The 17,627-nt window shown below is 65.0% G+C and overlaps 2 protein-coding genes across 2 annotated transcripts; both read right to left on the reverse strand.

The window, feature by feature from the left end:
• Window positions 1–1,802: 1,802 nt before the first annotated feature.
• On the reverse strand, window positions 1,803–4,645 carry LOC142819572 (chemerin-like receptor 1). Its single transcript, XM_075907625.1, has 2 exons — window positions 4,450–4,645; window positions 1,803–3,489 (listed from the first exon to the last, which is right to left on the reverse strand). The coding sequence occupies exon 2, from the start codon at window positions 3,479–3,481 to the stop codon at window positions 2,459–2,461; it is 1,023 nt and encodes a 340-aa protein (XP_075763740.1). The 5' UTR covers window positions 3,482–3,489; window positions 4,450–4,645; the 3' UTR covers window positions 1,803–2,458.
• Window positions 4,646–5,954: 1,309 nt separating this feature from the next.
• On the reverse strand, window positions 5,955–10,353 carry LOC106732462 (C5a anaphylatoxin chemotactic receptor 1-like). Its single transcript, XM_075908217.1, has 2 exons — window positions 10,123–10,353; window positions 5,955–8,181 (listed from the first exon to the last, which is right to left on the reverse strand). The coding sequence occupies exons 1-2, from the start codon at window positions 10,318–10,320 to the stop codon at window positions 7,183–7,185; spliced, it is 1,197 nt and encodes a 398-aa protein (XP_075764332.1). The 5' UTR covers window positions 10,321–10,353; the 3' UTR covers window positions 5,955–7,182.
• Window positions 10,354–17,627: the final 7,274 nt, after the last annotated feature.

Genomic DNA, 17,627 nt, shown 5'->3' on the forward strand with positions numbered 1-17,627 from the left:
CCCTGCCACACCCCACCGGGGCCCTTCACGCCCGACCCCCAGCCCCCTGGCCCCTGCCATGCCCAACCGGGGCCCTTCACGCCCGACTCCCTGGCCCCTGCCACGCCCAACCGGGGCCCTTCACGCCCAACCCCCAGCCCCCTGGCCCCTGCCACGCCCAACCGGGGCCCTTCACACCCGACCCCCAGCCCCCTGGCCCCTGCCATGCCCAACCGGGGCGCTTCACGCCCGACCCCCAGCCCCCTGGCCCCTGCCACGCCCAACCGGGGCCATTCATGCCCGACACCCAACCCCCTGGCCTTTGCCACGCCCCACCGGGGCCATTCACGCCCGGCCCCCTGGCCCCTGCCACACCCAACCGGGGCCCTTCACGCCCGGACCCCTGGCCCCTGCCACGCCCAACCGGGGCCCTTCACGCCCGACCCCCAGCCCCCTGGCCTCTGCCACGCCCAACCAGGGCCCTTCACGCCCAACCCCCAGCCCCCTGGCCCCTGCCACGCCCAACCGGCACCCTTCACGCCCGACCCCCCAGCCCCCTGCCATGCCCAACAGGGGCCCTTCACGCCCGACCCCCTGGCCCCTGCCACGCCCAACCGGGGCCCTTCAAGCCCGACCCCCAGCCCTCTGGCCCCTGCCACGCCCAACCTGGGCCCTTGACGCCTGACCCCCAGCCCTCTGGCCCCTGCCACGCCCAACCTGGGCCCTTGACGCCTGACCCCCAGGTCCCAGCCCTCTGCCACGCCCAACCGGGACCCTTCATGCCCGACCCCCAGCCCCCTGGCTCCTGCCACGCCCAACTGGCGCCCTTCACACCCAGCCCCCTACCATGCTCAACCGGTGCCCCTTTATGCCCAACCCCCGGCCCTCGCCCGCTCAAACAGCATCCCTCACGCCTGACCCTCCAGTCCCCTCGCACCTACCACGCTGAACCGGTGCCCCTCACGTACGACCCCCAGCCCTGTGCCCGCTACCATGCTCAATCGGGGCCCCAACGCCTGACCCCCTGGCCCCTGCCACGCTCAACTGGCACCCCTCACACCCAACCTCCACCCCCTACCACCCTCAAACAGCGCCTGTCACGCCTGACCCCCAGCCCCCTCACGCCTACCATGCTCAACTGGAGCCACTCACACCCAGCCCCCTGGCCCCTTCCACGCTCAGCCGATGCCCTTCATGCCTGACCTACAGCCCTCTGGCCCCTGCCATGCTCAACCAGCGCCCCTGATGCCCAACTCCCAGCCCCCTCGCCCCTACCCTGCTTAACTGCTGCCCTTCACACCAGTCCCCTGGCTCCTTCCACACTCAACCAGCGCCCCTCACGCCCGACCCCCTGGCCCTGGCCCCCTGTCAGGCGGATACTTCCCCTCATGCCTGACCCCCAGGCGCTTGGGACACCGCCCCGCTTGGCAGCTTCTCCTCAGTCCCAACCTCCAGCCGCGTGCCCGCTCTGCGGGTGCTCTGGGCCAGCCGCGGGTGGATTCGCAGGCAGGTTTGCGGCTGGCCGCTCTCAGTGCCAGACTGGGGGTGACGCAGCCTGGGGCATGTCAGACACACCCAGGAGTCCCAGTTCCCACCCCGCCCTGCTCCCCTGCTAGAGCCGGGTATGGAACCCAGGAGTCCTGGCTCCCCCTCTCCTCCGCCCCTGCCCAACCACAACCTCGCCTGTGCGGTGGCCAGGACTTTGCGCACACAGCACCCAGCACAAGCAGCCCTTTGTCTCCAGTTGAGCCAGGCTCGCGCCGTGGGGAACTCCCTCCCTGGGGCAGGGCTGGGCTCGCGTGCAGCGAACACGCCGGAGTCGCTCCAGGAGAAGTTAGTTTAATAGGACTGTCCATGGCATGAGTCTGTGGGCTCTCCGGCCAAGCTGCCACCGGGACCTCCTGGTGGGACGGGGGGCCCCTCTCCAACAGGGCAGAGCTTGGTGGGTCTCCCCACCGTGGGGGATGTAGTGGGGCTGGGCCCTCAGAGAATCAGCCCCGGGGGGGGGGGGGGGTCAGACGCAGGGTGGATCGCTGCGTGGGAAGGGGAGCTGTGGTTGGGGTTGTCTGCTCTGCAGAGTCACCAACGTGTGGCGGTTGGGCAGGAAAGCAGACGGGCTGGTGGGATACCTCGTGGCCGGGGGGGCCTGTGTGCACTGGGGGTGGCTGGGGGTGCGTGTTGGGGGTGGGAGGGACTGGCTTTGAGCTCTCGCTCCTGGTTCTTTGGGAATGGATGGAGGAGTCTGGTTCCAGGACAGCTGCACACACGTTGGTGGGGGTAGTGGGATGGACAAAGGCTGGGAGTGGGGGGGGTCGTGTGGGCAGAAAGGGCTCCATGTACTGTAGGGCTGCGTGTCGCCCTCTGGGTGGGTGCGGTGGGATAACGGGGGGCTCCGTTGGCATCTGTCTGTGGGATGTTCTACCTGCCGCTGCCCTCCGTGCTCAGTCCCTGCCCCAGGCTCTGTTCCCTTGGGGTCTCCTCAAGCCAGGTCAGGGACCTCTGAGCTCTGGGCCATCCCGTCCGCAGAGGAGGTTGCCCCCTGCTTGCGGCCGTGGGCCCTGGCCGAGGAGGCCATGTCATCCAGCAGGGCCCGGCGGAAGGCCCTGGTCAGCGTGGTGCGGCCCAGCACCCGGCGGAAGTCCAGCCCCATGAAGAAGTAGAGGACGGGGTTGGCGCAGCTGTTGAGATAGGCCAGGGTGGAGGTGAGCGGCAGCCCTACCGCCATGGCCCGGCCCTTGACGTTGGCCAGTTTGAGGAGGAGGAAGAGGTGGTAGGGGGCCCAGCAGAGGAAGAAGGTCACCACAATGGCCACCATGACCTTGAGGGGCTTCCTGGAGTGGAGGTTGACCTGACGCCGCCTCAGCACCACCGCCAGGGCCCCGTAACAGCTCGCGATGATGGCGAAGGGGGCCAGGAAACCACAAAGCAGCCGGAGGAGATAGAGAATCACCTTGGTCGCCCCCTTGGCCGTCATGGAGCACTTGGAGCCGGCCAGACTGCGGTAGAGGTAGAAGGGCAGGCTGGCCACCGTGGCTGCCCCCCATGCCGCAGCAGCGGCTGCCCAGGCCAGGCGGGGCCCCCGGCGGTTCTTGGACCACACGGGGAAGGCCACGGCCGCCAGGCGGTCCAGGCTGATGGCCGCCAAGAGGAAGACGCTGCAGAACATGTTGAGGTACTTGGCGAAGCTGTTGGCCCGGCACAGGAAGGTGCTGAAGGGCCAGTGGCCGTGGTAGAGGGCGTGTCTCGCCAGGGGCACGGCCCGGCTGACCGAGAAGAGGAAATCGGCCACCGCCAGGTTGAGGAACCAGACGCAGTTGACGGAGCGGGCCGCCCGGCGGGCCGTGAGCCAGATCACCAGCCCGTTGCCCAGCGAGCCGCCCCCCAGGATCACGGCGTTGGAGATGACCTTGACGAGGTCCACGACGGAGCTGGGATCCGGCGGGGCCGAGGTGGGGGCAGGGCCGGGGCCGGTCGGCCAGAGAGCCGAGGCGTTGGCCTCCATGGCGGGGCCTGAGGGAGACAGCGAGCGTGAGAGGAGGCCTGTTCCCAGGGCCCGATGGGAGCCAGCGCTGCATCCTGCTGGGGTGGGGCCGGCCAGGCTGCACCCAGCTCTTCCCTTCAGACATCCCCGCTTGCCCTGCCCCCTCGGCTGCGGGGCCGAGCCCTGGACCCCCCCATGGCTCCCAGCCCAGGGCCTCGTGCTGTGGGGCAATTGGGGGTCGGGGGCGATGGTCCTGGGGGCTGTCTGGCTGCTGCCCCCGCTGCTTTTATCACCCTTCCCCCCTCCCCACTTCCGCTGGTGTGTCTCAGCCAGCGAAAGGGGAAGTCGTCCTTGCCGGACGTCTGGGTCCTCTCCCCCACTCGGGGTCCGGGGGGGGCTAGTGAGTTAGAGCTGTGGGGGCTGGGAACCAGGACACCTGGGTTCTCTCTGGCGCCGGGAGAAGGGGGGGAGTAGGTGGGGGGGGACCAAGCTCTCCCACTTACCAAGAGCAGGGGCATGGCCCAGACTCATTCACTGCCCCCCACAAGCGATCAGAGCCCGACTCCCGGCCCAGACAAACCAGAGCCCCCCAGGCCCCCATCACCAGCTCCCACGTGGCATCCTCGGACACCCCAGAACCGCCTACGAGAGCTACAGCTTCCCTGCACCCGCACCACCCATCCGTCTGCGGGGGGGGGGGGGGCAGGGAATTGGGGGGCCCCCTCCTGCCCCTGGCCCGGCTGGGTCTGCCCTGGCCGGGCAGAGACGCAAGGAGCTAGGGGTTAGAACCACACAGGCTCACGACTGACACAACGTGTGTGCACAGAGAACCTGCGCGCTCGATCACCCACGGTCACAACCCGCACGCCCTGCGTGCACCCCCCGGCCACAGACAGGCCATGGCAGCCTGCCTTCCGGCCCCTGCCCGAGTGCCCAGCCCAGCCCTGGCAGGGACCCCGTGGGCCAGGCGGGGGCTCCCGCCCCGTTACCTGGGGAGGCAGCACCAGCTCCTCCTGTCTGCGTCTCTCTGGCCCTGAGGCTAGTTTCCAGGAACTCAGCAGCTGCCTGACCACCCTCCCCCCGTCTGGCCCCGTCACACGGGCTGAGCGGCGCAGGCGAGGCGCCTAAAAGGAGAACTGGGACGGGGGCGAGGGGCGAACTGCCTGTGGCTGCCGGCGTGTGGGGCAGAAGGGGTGACAGCAGGAGGGAGCTGTGGGGCTGGGGCGGGGCAGACAGACAGTGGAGGATCCAGGTGTCTGGGAGGGGCAGGTGCAGACACAGGGCAGGACTCGTTTTGGAGCCAGGTGTGAGCAATTGGGGAAGGGGAGAGTTCCCAGCATGCACTGCTGCGGCCTGGCCGAGGAGGGGAGAGTTCCCGGCATGCACTGCTGCGGCCTGGCCGAGGAGGGGAGAGTTCCCGGCATGCACTGCTGCGGCCTGGCCGAGGAGGGGAGAGTTCCCGGCATGCACTGCTGCGGCCTGGCCGAGGAGGGGAGAGTTCCCGGCATGCACTGCTGCGGCCTGGCCGAGGAGGGGAGAGTTCCCGGCATGCACTGCTGCGGCCTGGCCGAGGAGGGGAGAGTTCCCGGCATGCACTGCTGCGGCCTGGCCGAGGAGGGGAGAGTTCCCGGCATGCACTGCTGCGGCCTGGCCGAGGAGGGGAGAGTTCCCGGCATGCACTGCTGCGGCCTGGCCGTGGAGGGGAGAGTTCCCGGCATGCACTGCTGCGGCCTGGCCGAGGAGGGGAGAGTTCCCGGCATGCACTGCTGCGGCCTGGCCGAGGAGGGGAGAGTTCCCGGCATGCACTGCTGCGGCCTGGCCGAGGAGGGGAGAGTTCCCGGCATGCACTGCTGCGGCCTGGCCGTGGAGGGGAGAGTTCCCAGCATGCACTGCTGCGGCCTGGCCGAGGAGGGGAGAGTTCCCAGCATGCACTGCTGCGGCCTGCCAGCATGCACTGCTGCGGCCTGGCTGTGGAGGGGAGAGTTCCCAGCATGCACTGCTGCGGCCTGGCCGTGGAGGGGAGAGTTCCCAGCATGCACTGCTGCGGCCTGGCCGAGGAGGGGAGAGTTCCCAGCATGCACTGCTGCGGCCTGGCCGTGGAGGGGAGAGTTCCCAGCATGCACTGCTGCGGCCTGGCCGAGGAGGGGAGAGTTCCCAGCATGCACTGCTGCGGCCTGGCTGAGGAAGGGAGAGTTCCCAGCATGCACTGCTGTGGCCTGGCCGAGGAGGGGAGAGTTCCCAGCATGCACTGCTGGCCAAGGAGGGTCATGAAAGGGGTGTGTGTGTGAGATAAAGAATTCCCAGCATGCACTGCTGCAGCCGTGGATGAGTCTTTGCTCCATAACAAACACCCAAGATGGCCACTGGTCTTGCAGAGTCCCAAACCTGCCCATTACCAGACACAGTGTAGCCAATGGGCGGGACTTTCGAAGCCCCGCCCTGTAAGTGACTCCGCCCAGGGGCGGGGCATGCAGCCCCCCCCCCCCCCCCAGTGCTAACACCGACCCGGCGGCCCTTGCTCGTTCAGAGGAGCCCAAGCCATTTTGGCAACTTCATTTAACGCGTTTGGGGAAGGATTATTTCTGAGGCGGCGGAAGGATACACACACGATTTTTAAGGGGCTATTTTACCCTTTATTGTTTGGCGGAAGGACACACACACAATATGCAGGCACAGCACGAGACTTCTGTACGGAAAGGGCCCGGTGTTCAGCTTTTCTCTTTCTTTTTTTTTAGGGACTATTTTTTTGGCGGAAGGACACACTGCATATTGAAAGTAGATCTGGCTCCAGTATAAAAAGGACCCAGGCTTGAACCCTATTTTTTGAGGGACTATTTTTGTGGTGCAAGGATACACAGTAGTTGGCTTCTGTATAGCAAGGGCTGGCTTTCCAGAGTCCTGTGTTTTTCCAGGGACTATGTTAATTGGTGGAAGGATATGCTGTTCTCAGTGTGACACAAACATCCGAGCCTGGCTGCAGGAATCACTCCACCCCTGCCCCTTGGTCTGATGTCTGAAAATCAGGCTCCCAGGTGGTGGTAACCATGGCAACCCCCATGGCCGCCTCTGTGGGGTGGCAGCCAGTGAATCCCACTGAGTTCCTGCAGCGCCAGAAAGGGGAGGGGCCTGTTATTGCTCCCATGAGGCCAAGGAGCGCAAGACTCCCAGCATGCTCTTCTGTGAGGTGACCCATAAGCTCCCAGCATGCACTGCTCTGCTGTGGTCCATGGAGATGATGACAGCTCCCAGCATGCACTGCTCTGCTGTGGTCCATGGAGATGACAGCTCCCAGCATGCACTGCTCTGCTGTGGTCCATGGAGATGACAGCTCCCAGCATGCACTGCTCTGGTGCGGTCCATAGAGATGACAGCTCCCAGCATGCACTGCTCTGGTGCGGTCCATGGAGATGACAGCTCCCAGCATGCACTGCTCTGGTGCGGTCCATGGAGATGACAGCTCCCAGCATGCACTGCTCTGGTGCGGTCCATGGAGATGACAGCTCCCAGCATGCACTGCTCTGCTGTGGTCCATGGAGATGATGACAGCTCCCAGCATGCACTGCTCTGCTGCGGTCCATGGAGATGATGACAGCTCCCAGCATGCACTGCTCTGCTGCGGTCCATGGAGATGACAGCTCCCAGCATGCCCTGCTCTGTGCCATTGGACAACTGTGCCTCCACCCCATGGGGCCCTGCCCCGGGGGGCCCCTCCCGCCGCCCCCTCACGGCGGCACCATGCGCGCCTCGGAGGAGAGGGTGGACTGTTTGCGCCGGCGCCCGCTGTTGGAGCCCAGGGACTCCTCGCCCAGGGCGGCCTCCAGCCAGCGGCTGTGGCTGCGGCTGCTGGCCCGCAGCCCCTCCTGGAAGCGGCGGCCCAGGAAGGTGTAGAGCAGGGGGTTGAGGAAGCAGCCCAGGCAGGTGAGGCTGAAGGCCAGGGAGGAGCCCATCTTCACCACCTCCGGCTTGTCCTTCCAGCCTTGCAGGAAGTTGAAGACGTGGTAAGGCAGCCAGCAGAGGAAGAAACTCAGCACCACGGCGGCCACCACCTTGGCCGTGCGGCTGGAGCGGCGGCCCCGGTGCCTGGCCCGCAGCGCCACCACCGCGTGGCAGGCCAAGATGACCAGCAGCGGCACCAGGAAACCGATCACGAACCGCACCGAGATCAGCGCCTGCTTCCGCCTCTCCTTCACCTCCTTGCTCCCGAAGTCATTGATGCAGCGGGCGCCGCCCTCCTTTGTTTCCTTCACAAACCGGAAGAACAGGTAGGGGGCGGAGAAGGCCCCGGCCAGCAGCCAGGCCCCAGCAGCCGCCCCCCAGGCCAGGCAGGGCGTGCGGACCCGCTGGGCCCAGACGGGCCGGGTCACCAGCAGGCAGCGGTCGGCCGAGATGAGGGTGAGCTGGAAGGCGCTGGCGAACATGCTGAGGAAGAGGAGCGAGCTGATGACTTTGCACAGGAAATTGCCAAAGACCCAGTACCCCCCGGCGACAGTCTGGGCGGCGTAGAAGGGCAGCAGCAGGGAGTAGAGCAGGTTGGCCAGCGCCAGGCTCAGGAACCAGACCGTGTTGACCGTCCGGTGCATGCGGAAGCAGGTGACCCAGACCACCACGCTGTTGCCCACCAGGCCCAGCAGGAAGGAGATCACAAAGATGGCCACCGAGACCTGATTGAGGGCGTCGGAGCCGGCTGACTGGTTTCTGGGTGAGGTGGTGTTGCCGGACACCTGGGGAGAGGTGACTGTGTTAGCGTGCTGTCCGGCCCGGCACCTCACTCCCAACACGCAGCCTGTGTTATCTGCCCCCCAGCTCAGCCAGTGCACTCCAATCCCAACCCCCCGCGACCCCAGCTTTGCCAGAGCCCCCAACCCTGACCCACAGCCTCTGCTGTCCCAGCCCCCCATGCCCCCAGCTCTGCCAGAGCCCCCAACCCTGACCCACAGCCTCTGCTGTCCCAGCCCCAGCCCCTCCCAGCTCTGCCAGAGCCCCCAACCCTGACCCACAGCCTCTGCTGTCCCAGCCCCAGCCCCTCCCAGCTCTGCCAGCGCCCCTCAATCCTGACCCACAGCCTCTGCTGTCCCAGCCCCCCACGCCCCCAGCTCTGCCAGAGCCCCCAACCCTGACCCGCAGCCTCTGCTGTCCCAGCCCCCCACGCCCCTAGCTCTGCCAGAGCCCCCAACCCTGACCCACAGCCTCTGCTTTCCCAGTCCTGACCCTGAAGCCCGCACGTCCTCATGGCAGGAGGAAGCTTGTTTCCTCTTATCTGAGCTGGTTTCTGTTCCCCGGCGCTCCCCTTGTGCTCGCCTGGGTACGGTGCCCCTCTGTGCCACCTGCCGCAGCCACGGGGCTCCCTGCTCCCTGCCCTGGCTCCGTAGCATCCACCCCCTCTTGTACTAGAGGCTGAAGGCTTTCCCGAGGTCATCCAGTAAATCAGAGGCAGAGCTGGGGAGGGAACCGGGAGTGCTAGCTCCTGCCCTCACGCCCGTCCTGGTCTCACCCCATGAGACCCCAGCCCCCCACAGTCAGACCGTGCCGTGGACCCACCAGACCCCACCCCCTCCTGGAGCCAGGCAGAGTCCTGCTTCCTCACTTTCTCCTCTTGCCCCACCCAGCCCCAGTGGTTGTTCCCTCCCTTCCCTTGGTCCAAACTGACGAGCCCGGGCCAATCTCGGCTCCCCGGGACAGGGGATCCCGGCCCCGAGCTGTGCGGCGGGAGCACCTGGCGTCTCGCTCTGTGTCGGGGCTTCGCACCGCAACTGGGCTCCGGGCTCTGCTGTGGCTCGGCGCACGCCCCAGCCCCGGGGTCCCGGCCGTGCCCAGAGGGACGATTCTCGCCGTGCTCCAGAGCCCGGGGCAGCAATAGCTCCGCCAACCGGCGCCTGCCGTCCTGGCCCCCAGGGGAGAGCCCCCGCTGCACGCCCGGGTCCTCCTGCGGGCGGGGCTGTGCAGCTGGGTTCAAGCACCCGCCCTCTGCCCACGCCACCAGCATCCCTGCCCCCAGCCCCTCGGGACTGATGTTCCCTTCTGGACGCACCTAGCGCCGGGCGCGAGCCGGTCTCTGCAGGGGCTCCCGGTGTGCTCCAACGCCCTGGCTGGGGGCCTGAGCCTCCTGGGCGTGCCCAGTGCAGGGGCCCAGGCGTGTGGGCTGCCCCTTACTCACTCCCCCACCCCAGGGTTAAGGGAAATGGGGCTGGGAGCCAGGGCTCCTGGGTTCTCCAGCTCTTGCAGGGCAGAGGTGTCTAGTGGTTAGTGGGAGCCAGGGCTCCTGGTTCACCCCAGCTTGAGGAAGGAAGTGGGGATCTCGTGGGGTAGAGGAGAGGGCTGCGAGCCAGGACTCCAGGTTTCCGCTCTGGTTGGGGAAGCGCAGTGGGGTCTAGTGGTTAGGGTGGGGGATGCTGGACACAGAGCGCCTGGGCTCTCTCCGCAGCTCTGGCAGGGGCGTGAGGTCTGGTGGGCTGGAGCAGGGAGAGCTGTGAGCCAGGACTGCTGGGTTCTCTCCCGGACACCGGGGGGTAGTGGAGCCTACTAGTTAGAGAGTGCGTGGAGCGGGTCTAGGAGCCAGGACTCCTGGGTCCCATGCAGGACCCTGTTCTGCCGGGCAGCCGGGCGCTCCCTGTGTCTTCGCGGGCCGGCTCCCCGCAAGCTGTCAAATCAAGGTGTGGCCTTACCTGCATGCTGGTCTGGTTGGGGGAGGGCGACGCCATGGGCCAGGGAGCTGTGGGCAGAGAGAGACCAGGGCTTGCTCCGCGAGCCGTCTGCAAGGCTGGGGCTCTGCAGGCTGCGCGGAAAGTAGGAAGTCGGGTTAGCCAGGGCGCTGGCAGGAAGCGATTAGATGTCCCCCTTCTCGCGGGGGAGTGGGGGGGCATGATCCCCGCCCTGGCAGGCGGAGGCCTCAGGTGCCGGGGGACGGGCGGGTTCAGCACAGAGCCAGAGATAAGGGCTGGGAGAGACCTCGGGAGACCACCTGGCCCTACTCCCCGCCCACAGCAGGACCAACGGGGCAGCCTTGGGCCGGCGTTTCCTGAAGGGGGCAGGGTGGGCTCGCAGAGGGGGCCGGGGGTCTGGGTCTCCTACACCCCCTAAGGGACGATGGTCTCTGACGGACGAGCACCCAGGATGCTGGGGGAGAGGGAAGGCGACGTGCCCCTCTTGGATATACTGCACCGGGTGGATAACAGCTACACTAGCGCTGCCAGCGAAGGGAGCCGCTCCGCAGAGGGGATATACCTGGGCAGCTGGCTCTGGGGCCTGCAAGCCTCAGGGCAGCCCCAGTTCCGAGCAGGGGCCCGAGAGCGATTCAAGTGCCCCCTGACAGCGACGGCTGGGCCCTTGCCCGGGTTCCCAGGTGATGCCGCGTCCTGGCGTCTCTTCTGGCCCTGCCACCGATTCCCTGGGGCAAACTGGCCCAGCTAACGCCGCCCCCGGGCCTGGGTTTCCCCATGTGGATGAGCAGGGGTCAGCTGGCGGTCCCGACAGGCGCTGCCAGACAGGCCCTCTCTGAGCAGCACCCAGGCTAAGTAGGCAAAGGCCGGAAGGGGAAACTGAGGCAGCAAAAGGAGAAGAGACTTGGCCAAGGTCACCCACGAGCTGGGGGCAGAGTCCTGGCTGCACTGTCCTTACTCACTAGGTCACTAGCTGCATTTCCCAGCCCCCTTGCAGCTCAGCACCGGTGTCCTGCTCCAGCTGCCATCTACTCCTGCCGGTAACAGTGACGGGCCGGGATGGGCGCCGGCCTTGGAGCAGCAGCCATTAACCCCTCGGGCGCTGCAGGAGGCCAGGTGGTGGCAGCTCTGCAGCAGAGTGTGTGCAAGGAGATCGCTATCTGGCCATGGTTGCATTTGGGGTTTTGCTTTCGACACCTCGTTTCCTGTTGTTCAGGAGGTCCCCTGCTGCAGGGCGGCCAGGGGCTCACTCCCACATCTCGAGATGGGGGACAGCGGGAGGGGGGGGCCCTGGGCAGGTGCTGATGGGGAACTGAATCAGGCCCAGGATGTGTCAGCTCAGCGCGGGCAGAGAGTGGAGGGCACCAGTCAGCCCAAAGCAGGAGGCTTGATCCTTGCTAAGGTCAAGGGGTCATAGATCCACTGGATTCAGTGGGCCAGATCCCAGTTGGGTCAATGGGCCGTAGCTCCACTGGAGTCAATGGGCCAGATCCCAGCTGGGTCAATGGGCCGTAGCTCCACTGGAGTCAATGGGCCAGATCCCAGCTGGGTCAATGGGCCGTAGCTCCACTGGAGTCAATGGGGCAGATCCCAGCTGGGTCAATGGGCCGTAGCTCCATTGGAGTCAATGGGGCAGATCCCAGCTGGGTCAATGGGCCGTAGCTCCACTGGAGTCAATGGGGCAGATCCCAGCTGGGTCAATGGGCCGTAGCTCCATTGGAGTCAATGGGGCAGATCCCAGCTGGGTCAATGGGCCGTAGCTCCATTGGAGTCAATGGGGCAGATCCCAGCTGGGTCAATGGGCCGTAGCTCCATTGGAGTCAATGGGCCAGATCCCAGCTGGGTCAATGGGCCGTAGCTCCATTGGAGTCAATGGGGCAGATCCCAGCTGGGTCAATGGGCCGTAGCTCCACTGGAGTCAATGGGCCAGATCCCAGCTGGGTCAATGGGCCGTAGCTCCACTGGAGTCAATGGGCCAGATCCCAGCTGGGTCAATGGGCCGTAGCTCCACTGGAGTCAATGGGCCAGATCCCAGCTGGGTCAATGGGCCGTAGCTCCACTGGAGTCAATGGGGCAGATCCCAGCTGGGTCAATGGGCCGTAGCTCCACTGGAGTCAATGGGCCAGATTCCAGCTGGGCCAATGGGCCGTAGCTCCACTTGAGTCAATGGGGCATGTCCCTGCTGAGGTCAATGGGCCATAGCTCCAGTGGAGTCAATGGGCCAGATCCCAGCTGGGTCAATGGGCTGTAGCTCCATTGGAGTCAATGGGGCAGATCCCAGCTGGCTCAATGGGCCGTAGCTCCACTGGAGTCAATGGGCCAGATTCCAGCTGGGTCAATGGGCCGTAGCTCCACTTGAGTCAATGGGGCATGTGCCTGCTGAGGTCAATGGGCCATAGCTCCAGTGGAGTCAATGGGCCAGATCCCAGCTGGGTCAATGGGCCGTAGCTCCACTGGAGTCAATGGGCCAGATCCTAGCTGCATCAATGGGCCGTAGCTCCACTGGAGTCAATGGGCCAGATCCCAGTTGTGTCAATGGGCCGTAGCTCCACTGGAGTCAATGGGCTAGATTCCAGATGGGTCAATGGGCTGTAGCTCCACTGGAGTCAGTGGGCCAGATCCCAGTTGGGTCAATGGGCTGTAGCTCCATTGGAGTCAATGGGCCAGATCCCAGCTGGGTCAATGGGCCGTATCTCCATTGCAGTCAATGGGCCAGATCCCAGTTGTGTCAATGGGCCATAGATCCACTGGAGTCAGTGGGCCAGATCCCAGTGACTCCAATGGAGCTACGGCCCATTGACCCAAATCGGCCAGATCCTATCTGGGTCAATGGGCCGTACCTCCACTGGAGTCAGTGGGCCAGATCCCAGCTGGGTCAATGGGCCGTAGCTCCACTGGAGTCAATGGGCCAGATCCCAGTTGTGTCAATGGGCCATAGATTCACTGGAGTCAGTGGGCCAGATCCCAGCTGGGTCAATGGGCCGTAGCTCCATTGGAGTCAATTGGCCAGATCCCATCTGGGTCAATGGGCCGTAGCTCCAGTGGAGTCAATGGGCCAGATCCCAGCTGGGTCAATGGGCCGTAGCTCCACTGGAGTCAATGGGCCAGATCCCAGCTGGGTCAATGGGCCGTAGCTCCATTGGAGTCAATGGGCCAGATCCCAGCTGGGTCAATGGGCCGTAGCTCCACTGGAGTCAATGGGGCAGATCCCAGCTGGGTCAATGGGCCGTAGCTCCACTGGAGTCAATGGGGCAGATCCCAGCTGGGTCAATGGGCCGTAGCTCCACTGGAGTCAATGGGGCAGATCCCAGTTGGGTCAATGGGCCGTAGCTCCACTGGAGTCAATGGGGCAGATCCCAGCTGGGTCAATGGGCCGTAGCTCCACTGGAGTCAATGGGCCAGATCCCAGCTGGGTCAATGGGCCGTAGCTCCAGTGGAGTCAATGGGGCAGATCCCAGCTGGGTCAATGGGCCGTAGCTCCACTGGAGTCAATGGGGCAGATCCCAGCTGGGTCAATGGGCCGTACCTCCACTGGAGTCAGTGGGCCAGATCCCAGCTGGGTCAATGGGCCGTAGCTCCACTGGAGTCAATGGGGCAGATCCCAGCTGGGTCAATGGGCTGTAACAGCATTGAATCTGGGCCGATAGACTTGGAAGCTGTGTGCTGAGGGGGAACCCAGGTCTTGGGTAGCAGGGAGCTGGTGATCAGGAGTGGGGGGCGCAGCGGAGCTGGGCGTGCGAGTGGACCAGGGGGCTGCCGGGCGGGAGTGACAGGCTTGGCGGAGCTGGGCGGAGCCCTCTTGTTGATACACCACCTGCCAGAAGGCCCTGGCACCAATTGCCCGGTGTCTTGTTCCACCAGTCGTGCTGCGGGGAGGCAGGCTAGGCAGGTCTCACCCGGGCGGGTTACTGGCTTACAAGCATGGGGTGGCCAGGACAGAGGATGGCTTTAAACCTGCCCCCAGTAGAATGAACGATGCACTCAGCAGGAGCAAGGTCCCCCCAGCATGGACAGTCCGACTGCGGCGTGACCGTGCCTCTGCCAGGCCTGTCCGGAGGGCACAGGCTACATCAGCCCACGCCCAAGCTGCAGGCAGGTCAGCCACCCGTTGGATGCATCAGTCCTTGGACGGCCTGGGCTTGCAGGCTCCGCGCGTGGTGCTCAGCCTGAGCTGCCTTCCCCGGTGTGTCCCAGTGTGTCCAGTAGGCACAGGTACCGCCTTGTCCAGTGAGCCCCATGGGGTGGCCGGGCCAGTTACGCTGTTGCACGGCCGGTAAGTGGAGCGTCCTAGTTGCAGGGAGAAATTACCCAAAGCAAACCCTGCCCGCTCCCAGCATCTTTCCCCCTCCAGAGCCTGGCCACGGGCTGATCCCTCCCCCCGGCCACCCAGTGCTGAGGGGCACCGGTAGGGGCGGTGGTTCTTGTGGCCTCCTGCCCAGGTATTGCAGGCCCTGCCCGGATAGCCCACCCCCAGACCCAGACCGTGGGGGGGCAGGGGGGCAGAGGTCCAGTCCCCTTGGCGATGCCCGTGATGGGGAGGATACAGCAGGTAGCGCGCGTGCCCCAGGGTTGTGTGCCAGGTGGCCCAGTGTCCTTTCAGTGCTTGGTCGCAGGCTCCCCTCCAAAGCCTGGTCTTTGCACTAGTTACCAGGTCGGCCTCGGGGATGTTTCGCAGGGTTAACCCACCTCCCCCAAGAAATGATCGGTGGTGCTAAGGGCCGGTCCCTGCAGCACCCCCCCCCACCCAATAGCCCCAGAGCATGTTCCAGGCATTGGATTCGAGCAGAGGAATCAGCTTCTTGCAGGGAGCCCCGTCCCTCCCAGGCATGGCCGGCAGGATCGTGCCCCTCCGGGGGCTCCCGGCACCCGAAGTCTTCATGGCCCCCCAGCATCTTTCCTCCTGCTTTGGCAAGCTGGGAGCAGAGAGCAAGTGTGTTACCAAGATGCCAGTCGGGGGCCCAGGGTGGCAGGCGGTTTGCAGACCCCGGGCATTAAGGACCGCAGGCCTCAGCGGGAGGTGGGCCCGTGGAACTAGGTGTGGAACTGACAGTTTGGCCTGGGGTGGAGGGGTAGGGAGAGGAGGGGGTTGAATTCGAACCCATCTCCCTTTATTCCAAACAGGAGCGGCACAGCGTGGCCGATAGCAGGGCACCGTGCCTGTGGCGGTCAGGGGACTCCAGCGGGGGCAGGGAGAGGGCGAAATTCCCACCTGATGCCCCTTGTGCAAGACTGGCATTGGTCAATACTGGGCCGATGCGCGTTCGTTCCGGGCCGCCGCAGGCAACATCCCCTCTTCTTTCACACAACACACAACCATGCTGCACCGAGACAGAGCCCACACGGCGAGCACAAGCCTCAGTCCTTGTCCCCACCATAGACCCGGGATCTTTTCAGCTGCTCTTCAGCCGCTACCAGCTCTGTCTGATGTTCCGAAAGCCAAAAAGAGCATTTTTCTAGGGGGTAGGGGGAGTGGCGCAGGAGATCTTACAATGCTCCTTTCTTTTACAGAGTCTTGCTGGTTCCTTTATTTGCCTGTAGCTACCCCAGTGCTCGCCTGTACTTTTGTTCTATCGGCAAGCTGGGTTTCTTCTTCCCGTGAAGGATCGCGGGGGAATGATCCCAGTGTTCAATCGTTACAGTAACGAGGTGATGTCTCTCCGTTTCCTTCTTCTCCTGCAGACAGGGTGTGTTTCCCACCACCACGCTTCAAGGCCTTTTTCCAACCGAAAATCGTATGCCCGATGCACTGTTCCAAGGGTTACTTGTGAACCCCCGGGCCAAGGTGACATTAGCCTGCAAGTGCACTGCCTTCCTGGGCCCCTATTAACGCCTCCACGTCCCCACACCCCAACACACTGAGCGGGCCGGGCCGGCGCCCTGTGCTCCTGCAGCCTGGGGCCGTGCAGACTCCGCCGCACCACGCGGCCTTGGGGGGGCCTGTGAGTTTTCTCTCCCTCCTTGTCTAGTATGAGCAGAGCAGAAGCTCTCTGGTTTCTCAGGAACTGACAGTGATCGGGAGATACTGAGCCGAGGCACCTGATCCTCCTGATAGTGGCAGCTTCCTTTCTGAGGCCAGGGCTGGGGCATCTGGGCGCTGCGGTACCCACACCTGCTCGCAGCCGGAGGGGCTGGCGCGTGTTGTGCCTCTGATTTCATCAGCGGGACGGTGCTTGTGGCACTCCCACCTCGCAGTCCTACCAGTGCTTGTGCCGGATGTGCAGGCAGGGCGGCAAGGGTCCCCCCCGGCATGGGACAAGCCAGGGGCCTGAACGTCAGGGCGGCTGCCCGGCCTGGCTTTGCCAGTGGCTCTCCTGCTGGTGTTAACCCTGCCTTGCAGCCCCCCTCCCGCGTACCCCCAAAGGAGTGGCATCAGCACGTGGCCCTTGCCTGAGGTGCTGCAGGCAGGGCCGGCTCTAGGCACCAGCAAAGGAAGCAACATGCTTGGGGCGGCACGTTTTCAGGGGCGGCATTCTGGCCCACAGGAGGAGCAGGCGGGGAGCCCCGCGGAGGCCGCCCCGAGGTGGGATCCCCGTGCCCGGTTGCTCGGCGCCTGCGCTGGAAGCTCTGCGTGGGCAGCCCCAAGACACGGCCCCTGCTGGGGCACATCCTGGAGGGGGGCGCGGGGCGGCCGAGGCTGCTGCTGGTGAAGCTGAGCCCGGCGGCCTCTTCTTCGCCTTCGAGTGAGTGCGGCCCCCTCCCGCCCGTGTGCCCCCGGCAACTCCCCCTCCCCTGCCTCCTGCCCGTGGGCTCCCCCCGCCTGTGTACCCCTGCAGCTGGCCACCCCCTCGCCTGTGTTCTTTCCCCCGCAGCACCCCTGCCTGTGAAACCCCCTTGCCCGGCTGTCCCTCCCCAGCCTGTGTACCCCTGCCCACTGTCCCACAACCCCCCTCACTCCCCCCTCTTCTCCTCCCCCACCTCGACCTCTGCCCAGCAACCCCACACCCCACCTCCTGACCCACTGCAACCCTGCTGGGACCCTGTCTCCTCTCCCCAACCCCACCCTGCCGCCCACCTGGATCCCCGTCTCCTGTCTGGCCCTCTAAACTTCCCCCCCCATCCCACTCTTGGGGCCCTGAACCCTCCCCCCCCACACACCTGCCCAGGAACCCAGCCCCGTTGTGCTGTGTCCTGACGACCTCACCCCTGCCTGGGACCCAGGTGATTCCCCCTCCCCCTTTGTCTGAGGAAGGGGAACTCTGGTGTCCCAGCGCCCGTGTCCCCGAGTCCCTTTCTGTCTGGGGCAGGAGAGCTTCATTCCAACAGGAACTGCGATCCCATTGAAACAGTCTTTGTTTGAAATGATAGACCTTTACAATGAAAGTACAAAGGGTTATGGCCTAAATGTATCATCATCTAGTTAAATAACTTATGAAAAATTAAATAGACATGCGTCCTGCCACCTTTTAAAGAAATTCTACCAGTTCACTGGTGTAAGTTGCTGTGTAAGCACCCGGAACTGGTGTTTACATCAGCAGTAGCTGCTTCTGCAGGTGAAGAGAGAATGTTTTTAT

The sequence above is a fragment of the Pelodiscus sinensis genome, chromosome 24, assembly GCF_049634645.1.
Source record: "Pelodiscus sinensis isolate JC-2024 chromosome 24, ASM4963464v1, whole genome shotgun sequence".
Classification (NCBI taxonomy): Eukaryota; Metazoa; Chordata; order Testudines; family Trionychidae; genus Pelodiscus; species Pelodiscus sinensis.

Coding starts and splice junctions, on each gene's coding strand:
- LOC142819572 (XM_075907625.1), bottom strand. CDS start 3,481: ATGGAGGCCAACGCCTCGGCTCTCTGGCCGACCGGCCCCGGCCCTGCC.
- LOC106732462 (XM_075908217.1), bottom strand. CDS start 10,320: ATGCCCCCCCACTCCCCCGCGAGAAGGGGGACATCTAATCGCTTCCTG. Junction 8,182..10,122: donor CCAACCAGACCAGCATGCAG/GTAAGGCCACAC, acceptor ACCTCTCCCCAG/GTGTCCGGCAACACCACCTC.